The 12,781-nt window shown below is 39.8% G+C and overlaps 1 protein-coding gene and 1 pseudogene across 3 annotated transcripts in view; one reads left to right on the forward strand and one right to left on the reverse strand.

Annotated features, from left to right (window-relative positions):
- Nbea (neurobeachin) overlaps positions 1-12,781 on the reverse strand; it is a 492,297-nt gene that overhangs the window by 61,277 nt on the left and 418,239 nt on the right. For all 3 annotated transcript variants that reach the window (XM_075950839.1, XM_075950838.1, XM_075950840.1), the window contains exons 45-46: positions 8,304-8,444; positions 2,275-2,394 (exon numbers count right to left, since the gene is read on the reverse strand). In XM_075950839.1, the coding sequence (XP_075806954.1) occupies positions 2,275-2,394; positions 8,304-8,444 (261 nt within the window). The remainder of the gene's footprint in view (positions 1-2,274; positions 2,395-8,303; positions 8,445-12,781) is intronic.
- Positions 8,881-9,135, forward strand: LOC142836522 (small ribosomal subunit protein eS21 pseudogene; annotated as a pseudogene).

A 12,781-nucleotide genomic window follows, 5' to 3' on the forward strand; every position in this document is an offset into this window, starting at 1 on the left:
AGGCCACCACATTTAACTCAGCAGGGCTGCAGGTTAAACCCTTGCTTTTTCTAAACATCATATGCATGAATTAAAATGGACTCTCATAAACTTTAATAGTAACAAATAAAACATGAATGTGCTACATCCTGCTTCAACCTCGTTTGTGACTTGCTTTGAGAACGAAGTGAATACACAGCTTCTATTCACTCAAAAAATTCTCAGTTTGCTGACACTGTATTGCCTTGCATAAATATTTTGGATAGCTGCAGATATGCAAATCAAACAGCTGAGCTTAACTGGCTCCCTTTTGTAGGACTAGGCCCTAAATTCAGTGACACCTAACAATTTTTTTTTTGAGACAGGGATTCTCCGTAGCTTTTGGTTCCTGTCCTGGAACTAGCTCTTGTAGACCAGGCTGGCCTCGAACTCACAGAGATCCGCCTGCCTCTGCCTCCCGAGTGCTGGGATTAAAGGCGTGCGCCACCACCGCCTGGACGACACCTAACAATTTTGCACTAAGTGGCAGTGATAGAAAAAGTGCTATAAAGAATAAAAAATAACTTGATCATGTGATCTTACTATCAGACAGAGAGAGAAAAGGAGCACATTTTCCTCATGCATCCATCAAGACCATGTAGTCCTTTCTTTTTCTTTAAAAAAAAAAACAGCACGTATAAACAATGATTAGATCTTTGTATTTAAAAATAGTAAGTAGTACCAACTGTAGAATTGTTCCGCTCTCTTTCTGGGTATTATGTGTGCTGGCTTAATCTAATATGTACCGTTGCTTAGTATCCCCAGGCAGTCAAATAAAGGCTAAGGCTGGACAGAAAAGCGTGCATTTTAAATGGGTCTTGTCATTAATGCTTTATTAATTGCCCCAGGCTACAAAAACCCAAAGCTGGGCCAGCTATAACACTATGACACATTAAGGTCAGATTCAATTCCCACTGTGTTTTATGCAATGGGCCAAATATTGAATGACTAATAGGAAAGGTAAGTTACGGATTTTTCTTTCCATCTCCTGATTATACCATTTGGATTAGATAAGGTTTTTTTTAAAAAAATTGAAAACACCTTAATTGATTGAAACAAAAAAATCCTGAACTGTTTTTTAATTGTTCTTAATTGAAGCTACTTGTTATTAACAAAAATCTCCAGTGCCAGGTAGGGAGCACCTCCTTGCTAGTCATTGTTAGGGAGACTCTAGGAGACCCTAAAACAAGGCTTCTGTCATTCCTCCTAGTTGTACGCCAGAACAAATGATATGACCTTACTGCTTAAGGCACCACACACCTTGATCATATGCTATAGAGAAATCAAGCTGGAACGCTGCTGGGAGCCTCTTCCAGATAGCTTTCAAAATGCTGGAAGGAGCTATCTAGGCTGCTGGGAGTTACGATGCCAACCTCGTCCACCATTAAGGTCCTGCTCATTTGGGCAATGATGGCACAACTGTTAAAGTGATTCAGCTGCTACTCTGGTTATGTAAAAGACCCTTTCCACAAAAGGAAATCCGTATCTGGTATTATAAACTTTCCCAAAAGCCCACAGTGTGGGTGTCATTGAACCTAGTGAGGAGTTCAACTTTGTTGTTTAACCAGCGTGTCAACCCACCTTCTAAATGTATTTTTATACCTAAAGACTATTACCACTCTCAGTCGTAATCAGAGAAACCTCTCCTTTCAGTGAGCTGCTAGAAGGCAGACAGACACTACGGCTGTAAGAGGTGCTGAAAATTGAGGGTTGAGTGCTCGGCCCTAAATAAGACATTTATATCATCCCCTCTAAGGCTGGGGAACACTGTGGAAGAGGACATAAAAACATGGTAAGAGTCAGGGGAAGGGAGAAAGACTGCAAAATAGCACCTTCTAGGCAACACACAGTAATGGCAGTCATGAACTCTCAGGAACAACCAATGACGACCCCATGTCTGCATCAACAGTTAGGATGGAGGAGGGCCTCAGGGAGCCCTAGCTTTCACTGCTGAAACATTTCTTATGGGTTCAAGGAAAGGGGGATCATTTCTTTAAGTTATGTATCCACTGGTGACCATCCCTCCAGGTTTCAATGGATATTCCCAATATACCAGTCACACAGATGGCCCTGATTAAACTGAATGGGTCACACAACAATAACAGACTTTCTTTAAGGTTAGATGGAGTATACAATTTTAATATAATGGAACAAAGCCATAATATAAAATGTCATATATATCCATTAATACTTAGAAATAAAACGTTCAACAAGTTTTAGATTTCTGTGACTATAAATGATAAATAAACTATATACCTTGACATCAGAGGTATCTCTCTGACTGGTTCTCCATGACCTTGCAATGGATGAGAAGGTTCGGTCCGGATGGTCAAATTTCCCATCATTTGCATTGAGGAAGAAGGTTGTGAATGGCTCCTGAGCAAAGAAAAGAAGCAGTCATTGGATCACACAAAACACAGATATAGTAATTTCTTTGCAAGGACAAAACAAAACAAAAGAACCCCAAAATAGTATCTCTGAGGCCCTCCATAGGAAGAAGAAATCCAGAGCCCTAGGTAAAAGCCCACAGAAGGTGTCATGAGATGTGGTGTGTCATTGTAGCCTGACAATGTCTTACTCCACAGCCTGGCATATCGTCTGGTCCCATGAGCATGTCTCTTCATCTGCAAAGTGATGATGTACTCTATGATTTTTCTGTAAATGATTCTCATGGCATTTATAAGGGAGATTTTCTTGTTTTCTAGTAGTTCAGCCTATACACACTAACTACAAGATGACAAGCCACGCACTCTGAGTGGGGAATTAATTTGGTGATGTCCACTTTGGAGTTGCTAGGGAGGGCCACCTAAGCACAGGGTCCACATGATGCTCTGATCCTCTTTCAGAAATGCGATTCCTATTCCGTTATCTTGACAGCTCCAGGGAGCTCTGGATGAAGTCCCAACTATGCAGTGTCTTAGTTCTCACATTCCCTTCTGCTGTGCTGGGGTCTTAGTGTGCTGCTCTAGCTTCTGACCCTTGGTGCATGTCATTCCTTCTACAAGATGCAAACATCCTTTTTCCTCACTAGACACTTACCCTGAAGACTATTCTGGATTCCCTGTGTGTTCTGAGCAGCTTCCATCTCCTCAGACTCTGACCACTGTTCATACAGCTATCTGACTGCATTCCCCACTATGAAAGCACCCTGTCTATCTCATTCTCTAGTTCATCTCCAATACTCAGTTTAACTCTAGTGCAGAGATTCTCTACCTAATCTGTTGAATAAGGAATGAAATAAAGTGAATGCGACTGAGACTTGACAATTTCAAAACTCTGCAACTGTTGCCTTCGGTTAGCATCCTGAGTACTGTGTCTATCAATAAGGATGTCTCCCACAGCGGGAGCCTGGGATAATGCTGTCACACACCTGGGCATTTATCCCATTTTAATGCCTACTTTGCAGTTTTTAGGTCGAATGGGAGGCACTGCTTTTGACATCACTAAATTTGTCTCCAAAAAGAGTAAATAATATACATTCTCACTAAGGATTCCTTAGTTGCCTATAAGTAGAACAAAACAAATGTGTATTTATTTTGCCATACTTAACCCTTTTCTCTGAAGCTTATGATGGGGAAGATCAATAAAAAAAATCAATACCACACTTGATGATGCTAAGAATTCTGTGGGGTATTTTCCTAATTAGTTGTTTCTTTTCTTTACTATGCATCTCGGTTCGTTTGTTAGTATGTTAGACATTTCCCATGTCCCTTTACTCCTTTCCTTGCCACTCATCTTAGAGGGTGGGCGCTGGGCAACAACCAGGAGTATTTACCCTTTTCAATACCTTCCTGAAATTTAGTGTGAGCAGATGTCAGCAGTTTCCTAAGTTTGTAATATATCATCTTCAATTTTGGAAGACAGAAAAGTGAGACAAGTGAGAGGGAAGAGATAAGACCATGAATGGTACAGCAAAGATGATGTAACAAGAAAAAGAGGAATTCATTATTTTATCTGAAAGGTAAATATGCAGCCTGGAAGGCCACTCAGTTAAGATTATAAGTTATGTGAGAGACGAATGGATGTCACCACAATTAGAAACAAAAACTGTCTGAGGTGTCTCTCACTGATTAACTTGCCTTGTAGACTTCCAGTTTACTAATAAGTCAGATGGTAAATGCGGTAGATATGCTCATTAAATCAATCAAAACTGGACTATAAATTGAAAATAGTACTGAAGAATTGAACAAAATATGACTAGTTATTTTTACCTATCTTGAGCAAGTTCCTTTATGTAACTCTGTCACAAAACTGCCTCTGTTACTTCATCACTGTAAGCTGACACTGACAATAATCTTTGGGATAATTGCAGGAATTAGATAAGATTAAATGAAATAAAAAGAGAAAGCTTGCTATGCCTTACCTGACACTAAAGGATAAAATAAGCCAGCTTTGTGCCCGCAGACTGCCAGTTCACCGGATTCCTCCAAGGGTGCTGGCTGCCTTCCCTGCCTTGTAACCTCTACAGACCAGTTAATTCCATGTTAGAAACAACATTGGTTTGTTTTGCTTTTGTTTCCTTCACTCCATTTAAAAAGCAAACCAATCCCCGATCATGTGTAATCCCAGTAAAGGAAAGATGCTGCAGGGACACAGCCCACTTGAGCATGTGGCTCTGGTGGGCCTTGCCCTTCTCCTCTATTCCCTGTGCCTTTCTCAAAACTGTTAGATTACATTCCTAAAGCTAGCCACCAAGGTTTATTCCTTTATATGGCCACTTTTTCCTCCTGAGTCTGACTATCAAAGTCCAGAAATCAGAAGCCCCTTTTGGTTCACCTAAATAACAGGACCAATTAAAATTAAACACCTCATCCTTTACCTTTATAAACTGCCATTTGCCCATGTGCAATGTCTGTCTCCTCTCTGTCTAGAGGCAGTCCTTTGTCCCTCTGGAACAAATATCCCTGCCCTTTTCCCTGGTTCCTCATCTTCTACCTCTTTCACCACCATTCTGACAGGGACCTCCCCCTTTTTTCCTAAGAATGACACTTGCAAGATCATTTAGTACCAGTGTTTCCTGCCACTTTAACAACCCCCCACCCCACCGTTCCTAATCTGGGTCCTGGAAGGGAGCCCCCACTGTGCGGGGAGTCCCCTTCAGTTGCAGATCTGAAGTGATGTGGAACTTTACCTTACAGAGAGGGAAGGGAAGAAGGTTGATACTGAGACCTTCCTGTGTCAAGAACACAGAACCTCTGTCTGTCTGGGCTGGCACCCTGACTTTGTCTCCCTAGCAGGTGTGTGCTTCCCCTCAGCATCTGAGCAAGTTCAAGGTCACACTTCTATGTGTGGGAAGGATGACTATTTCTACAGTACTCTGAAACCTGAGATTTATTTTTTTCTAATTCTTTTGAAAGAATCCCAAAGTAACTCTAGAATTAGCCAGCATTTTCTACTGATTAACCTGCCAGCCTTCTGTGTGCCACACTTCTGATTTCTGATTAAATATCCCTTATTTTCCTCTAAGTGCATATGCACTGCCCTAAGTGTCAGCATCCAAAATAACCACACTGAAAAGTTTTATTTGGGTTGGCTAAGTGATGCTTGTGAAAGTTCTGTTGGCCACTTTTACTAGAAACAGGTAATTGTAATGATACATGACAGTTTAGTTTCTAGGGTAAGCTTTCTAAATAATATGTAGTTATAAAAAAGTTCTAACTTATAAACACATGTAAATAGTAAAATTTTGAATGTTACTTATTTACCGTCCCAAGGATTATTGTTATTAAATGTCTGAAGAACTGAAGCACTAGATGCCTGAGCTGGCATGCTAGTAGGACAGGAAACTGGTCGTGAGCAGCATGTGCTTACTCGGGTGATGTCTCAGGTCCAGGAAGGACAAAAGTCTGATCACAATTGTCCCATGTATTAAGGAATCCCAGTTTCAAATGAGGGTTTATTCAGCATTTGTCTGACAGTCATCAATGAAACAGTCTTTCTAGGGTTTGGCAAGTCAGACAAGTGATTTCATTGGTAGTTTGCCTAAAAAAATATTCTTAATTTAAAGTAATGAGGGATATAGCTAATTAGAATTTTTATGCAATTATCATCATTGTCATACTAAACAGATTGAATGATAATGAATTTAATGACTAGGTCTAAAAGACTTGAAAGGTAGAAGACAGACACTTATTTTAATATGTATAATATTTTATGAACAGATTCTTAGTGACACAAATCATAAGTGCATTTTCTACTTAGAGTAAGAGTGAAGAAAGCAAATTTCCCTGGCCCATTAGCTGAATGCTCCCTAAGCTGTTGGACCACAGTATTTGTCTCTGATCCTTTGCATGAAGCTTTGAGCTAAATAAGTCCTCATGAAAACAACTCTAGACATCCGTATTGTCAGATACAGCAAGCCAACAGATGCAATATTGTGCTAGAAATACAACAGTTCTTTGAATTCCAAAACAAGTTAAAAAATATTAAACATTGCATAAATATTTTTTATTGGTCACATGATCGAAAAGTAACATTTTGGGTATACCAGGTTTAAAATTTATGAAACTAATTCTCCTTTTTTCTTTTCCCTTCTCAACAAGAGTACTAGAAGCTGTGAGACAGCAATGCTTTCTGTGCAGTAGACATGGAAGATCACTGTCAGGTCCTTGCATAGTTCCAGGCCCATGCTCCACCCACCAGAACAGCAGGCTGGCCAGAGGACCTGTGCTTCATGACTGGAGAAAAGATTTAGCTTACTTGGAAGAGAAAAATAGTAAATAAACCAGGTGATTGAAAACAAGTGTTTTTTTTCTTTTAATGAGTTTTGCCAATCTGTCTCCCAATTTGACTAATTGGCATTCACATAAAACACATAAGACCACTGTGTCTATTTCAAGATGCAATCAAACATAACTCTTATTTAAATCTCAGGCAAACAATTGAAACATCTATTGTTGTTGTTGTTACACACAGCTCTGGACTTTCTTCTACCGCCAAGAGACCTGAGCGAGGTATACTCCCTTTTACTGTGGTGGCTCACCAAGGCTGTGGCATCCAGTCTGATGAGGTATAAAAAGGCCTCCCAGAGAGCAAACTTTCGGTTTAAATGTTTTCTAGAAATGTATTTATGTTATGATTCTGCGGGCCTCTTGCAAATTGTAGGTAGACTAACCTGATGAAACCAAACAGGTTGTGTGGGTTGGGAAGGGCAGTTCTTGGCCTGCTTAGGTACAGCCACATTTTTTTTCCCCTTGGCTCCACAGCAATCAGCAAATAGAACTTCACCGACACCTTTCCCCCTAGATTTTAAATCTATGCTTCCTGCACTGATTTTTTTTTTTTTTTTTTTTTTTTTTTTTTGCTTACGGTTCATTCATGCCTAGGAGGTCATTCCCCACTAGTGGTGATAATGACTGGAAACTTATGGCCTAGCCACTGGTGATCTGAGAACTGAATTTATCAGTCCTTTTGTTTTCTTATTTCTGAGTACAAATCAATTAAGACCACATTGTATGTCTGTGGTTATCAGAAATTAGCTCCCCTGAATCTTGACTGATCAGTTCTGCAGTCGGCTCAGTTCTGAGGCTAGAGCCACAGGATGGATTCCATGAACTCTGTGTGGGGAATCAGAGGATGTCTTTCCTTGCTGAGAGAGAGGGGCCTTCTGCCTATGCAGAGTACTGTGACCATCAACTGAAGGAGGGCAGACCTGGCCACAACAGTGATGCTCTCAAAATTACAATTAGATCTAATTATTTTAGGGTCTAAAATACAGTTAAGATTTTTCTTAACTTCAAACTTCACGCAATTGAGCTAAATTTTGAAGAGATGAGATTAATTTAAAAATCTTGGTCTAAAAAAGAGATCACAATTTTCTATCTTTACCTCTGGTTTAGAAGTGCAGAGTTGGTTTCTTAAAGTCAGTTTTGGGTTTGTTTAATTAATATATTAATTGATCTAAAATTAAAGATGTACACCAGAGGGTCCTTTATGACTCATTTGGGGATATGGGTGAGTGTGTGTGTGCGCGCGTGTGCAGGGTTAGGGTTAGTAACAGAGTGCCTGCTCAGTGTGTGCTAATCCCCAGCTCAAAAATAAGTATAGGAATTTAAGTAACTGGCTTCCTAATGATCTTACATTTAAAAAAAAAAAATCAACGTGTGGTGCGCACATCTGCAATCCCAGCACTTGGGAAGCTGAGAGGGAAGATCACAGGCTGATGGAGTCCATTCTCTGCACACTGGTCTCTAGTCATTAAAATGGACACCACGTGTGCACGATTTCCAGTTCATTCCCTTACACCGCAGACTCTGGAGATAGAGAGCGTTAAGGATGATACTTACAATTCGAACAAGCCACGACAGAGCAGAAGTTGCTGTGGAGTAGTGTGTATTATAGTGGTAGGGTGGGCTTTGATCATCTTCCCATGTCTCATAACGCTCTGCGTAAAACACTGCTCTTTTTGGGTTCAGAGCACCAATTGGCTGTAGAAAGATAAAAGGAGATGTTGTGTTCCATACAGTAACAGTAAAAACCCTGGATGTCCAGGCTTCATCCTGAAAGTCCTCAACACTAATGGACTGCTCTCTATGGCATTTTCAATGATCTTAATTACTAATTACTAATCATAGTACTCATTAAAAATACACAGCAACATGAGCAAAATTCCCAGACTCAGCTGTAACTTCAGAAAATCAGATTTTCAGGGCGATTCAGGTTTTTTTTTTCATATATTTCTTAATCATATTCTTGGACCTCTCCTAACCTTTCCCATATCCTTCCCATCTCCCTTCCCTACCCATCTAATTTTATGTTTTTTCTTGCATGCACATGCGCTTTCTCTCTCCTCCCTCTCAACAAAATAAAACAAACAAGGCTTTCTGCTCGTCTGCTGGTCTAGTGAGTAGGCCAGGCCTAGACATGCAGAATGACCCCAGCGAGTTCATGGACCTCTAAGTGCCCTGGAAATGCTCCACAAGCAACTTCATCATTGGTGCCAAAGACCAGATGAACATGGCCAAGGGTAGCAGGATCAGAGATTGGTTTAATGGCCAGTTTAAAACCTATGTTATCTGCCGGGCCATTCACAGAATGGGAGAGTCAGATGCTTGTATTTTCCAATTGGCTAAGGCTTATGGGATTGTCTCAAAGAACTTTTGGCAAAAATATATTTAAACAAAACAAGCAAGCAAACAAAAACACTAAGAAAAAAATACCCAAACAAAATGTAAGTGATTCAGTTTTGACTGTTCAGGTCAAATTAGTATTTTCATGGCTCCTTTTCATTCTCCTCGGCTCCTTGGCATATATGACGGACACTGAGCTTGGCAATCATTATTAAGACAGATTTCTATATTGTTGTCTGAGTGGGAGTCCCCTCTGTATGCTATGAATATCATTGATTAATAAAGGAACTGCTTTGAGCCGATAGCAGAGCTATAGGGGAACAGAGCTAGGCGAGGAAAACTAAATGGCATCCTGGGAGAAAGGAGGCAGAATCAGAGAGAAGCCATGTAGTCCCACCAGAGACAAACACCTGAACTTTACCTGGTAAGCTACTGCCACGTGGCAATACACAGATTAATGGAGATGTGTTAAATTAACATGTAAGAGTTAGCCAATAAGAAGCTAGAGCTAATGGGCCAACAGTGATTTAAATAATATAGTTTCTGCGTTATTATTTCGGGGCAGCTTGGCACTAACTAGCGGCCTCCTCCAACAGTTGTCTGCTGAGCTGTGGAACTTCCTCACTTTTGCATCGGCTTTCCTGTTTGCCAGGCTCAGTGGTTTCTATTCTCTATGCTAAGGAGCAAAGGCCTGGAGAGAAAGCACAGCTGGAATGCTGGTCTTGTCCCGTCACTGCCCAATGGGAGCACCAATCCTTTTAAGCAACAAAGTGAGGAAAGAGGCTGATTCGGAGGCCTCGGGTCCCCACAGAGGTGCTCTGTGCAGCCACTAGGACCTGTGCCGCCAGAACTCTAGCCGAGGACAGGGGCTACCTTCTTCCCTCCAAAAGCACACCCAATCTTTAATGATTCCTAGACATCCTCACTGTACAAAGTGAGGACACGACTGCTCCGCGGTATGGCTGAGGGGAAGGTTGTTAATGTGACTATGAGGGAGAGAGCAGCCAGAGACATCTACAAGAGTCCTGAGCAGGGAGAGAAAAGAGAAGACTAAACATGCTCAGCACAATGGACCAGGCCTTGAAAGGAGAGGGGACAGGAGAAGTGAGGGCGAGGAAGATTGGGGGGGTGGGCATAAGAGAGTGCCTGGCTGAAATGAGAAGCTAGAGCAAAGAAAGCCCATGAGCTCGAGGACGTTAGGGTGGAGGACAGTGTGAGAAGAGCTGAGAAGAGCCACAGGTTCTGAGGGAGCCTAGAGGCCACAGGAACTTTGGTGCGCTGATAGCCATTTGTCCCAGTTTCTTTTGGACCTGACACTCAGGTGTACAAATAGCAAACTGCCTTAGTTCAATTTTATGTCTGGTTTTGGTTTCTTCATATATGGAATCCACACTTACTAACTAGGTTCAAGTTACTGTTTTCAATTGCATACTGTACAAATAAGTGTTTACACAGAAAATGAAAGTATTAAGTATATCACTCTTTACCCACAAATTTAATATTACTACTTAAGCATGAAGCTCCCCAAAAGCTTAATCTTAACAGGAGAAGTCATAGAAATTAGTGTTTCAATGGGACATATAATGTTACACAAGAGAGAAAAATTCATTTATAAATTGCTGTGAGCATTTTCTTTTAGTCCCCAAAGACTAATTTAAACAATACAATGATGCCAGCAGTTAGGGCTGATAGAATTTTCATAATAAGCTCTTATTTGTAAGGGTGCTTAGCCTGAATATTAAAGTTATTTGTAAAGTATGTTCCTTTTATGTTGGCCCTTATTATGACTTAGCCAATATTAAACAACTTAATTATTCATTTTTTAAAGTTGTGTTTCATGGGCACAAGAGAACTAATATTTTAAAGTTCCAAAACTACTGGCCTTTGTGTTTGTGACCCATGGGATGAAAGTATAAACCTTCCACTGAAATACCTAAAGGTTTAAACCCCATTCTGGGTTAAATTCTGCCAGTTACCTATAAAATCTTTTTACACAGATGTATAAAAGGAAGGCATTTTGTTAAACATTTTGTAAAGTTCTCAGTATTTAAAACAGAGGGAACTTTTATGGGTGGTGAAAGGACAAGTGCTAGCAAGTAGAAAAAAAATGGAGGTTACATAGTGAACTGATCTAGCCTCGGCTGGGTGTCAGCATAACTGTGTTCCTAACTCAGCGAGCCATCTGAAGGGTGCCTCTTTCCGTCTTGAATGTGCTGGCGGAACTCTCCGTTGCAGAACATCTGCCTATACAGGAGGATCAACTTTTACTGATACTGTTTGCACTCTAAGACCTCACAGAATACCATGGAAGAAGGAAATAGCTAGTCTTCTAATCCTTCCCAGCCCATTTCCTCAACTACCCAAAAAAGATAAAATAAATATTTACATTTTCTATTTTGCTCAGGTTTCACTGAAGTCTCTCTATTAGAGTGTTTGCAGAATTGCGCTCTGTACTGTATTAAAGCCTGCAAACCTCTCCTTTACTGCTTAAAATACATTTCTGATTTGGAATTTTTGTACAATGAAGCTAGAAATAAATTTTCTAAAATAAAATGCACATAATTTCACTTTTAGTTTCTAGTAGTCAAGAAACAAACTTTTTAAAAGGAAAACAAGCTTCCAGTTGTTTTGGAGGAGATTCAAATTCTGTTACTAGATGGCACCCTTTCTTACTTGAGCCAAGGGCATCAGATTCTCTCACAATCATGTCAACATATGTCTACCTCAGTATTGATAAAGTTGTAAGTCTGGCATCTTTTTAAAATTTAGGTGAGTTTTGTAGTGCGAATCCCATATGAATCTGACAGAAAAATATAGTTTAAAATTATGGTGAAAACACACGATTATATTTACTGAGGTCGGCACATTTAGTTGGCAATAGGAACTATTTTTATCAGCAGTGCCATTTAGATACAGCCATTGCTGTGGTTTCCACTTAGAGTTTAAAAACTTGATATTAGAATTACTGATACTTTATGCAGCAAATGAACAGTGACAAATGACATAAAATCAGGCACAAATAGTAGGCAGAGACTAAAAATATGATTTCTAGACCCTGTTGTTTTTAGAAGGGTTAGTATGCTTATATAGCTTGCTAAAATGTTATTGACATCTCAAGAGAATGAACTGACTATGTGCCCAGACATTCACATGCCTGGTAAAATTGGGGAGGGATTATTATGTAGCAACAAAACACTGCTGTATCTACTGAACAAATGTTGTTTGGCCCTCCATTTGTATCCCTTATCTACTCCTCAAAGATCCAGGAGCGAAATCTGAGTACCACAAAAAAAAAAAGTTTTTTTTTAAACAAGTTTGCAATTTTTATTGCATGGAAAAAAATACCCTGAAAGATGTCAACATAAATTTACATTTTTCAGGATAGATACATTGCATCTATTCATCTTTCATCTACCTACCATTTGTCTATATCTATCTATCTATCTATCTATCTATCTATCTATCTATCTATCTATCTATCTATTTATCTATCTATCTATCATCTAAATACATAACTGCTTCAAACAAATAACAGAACACACTCTACTTGGGTGGTACTTGGATGTATTTGGGTGAGAATTCTTTTGATATATAACTGAGTGAGTTTTCCATTTTATTTATTTTTCTATTTTTGCTTTCTGTTCCTTTATCATTGATCTATCAATATTTTCTACCTTAAAATCTCCTAAGTTATA

Source organism: Microtus pennsylvanicus, chromosome 16 (assembly GCF_037038515.1).
Source record: "Microtus pennsylvanicus isolate mMicPen1 chromosome 16, mMicPen1.hap1, whole genome shotgun sequence".
NCBI lineage: Eukaryota > Metazoa > Chordata > Mammalia > Rodentia > Cricetidae > Microtus > Microtus pennsylvanicus.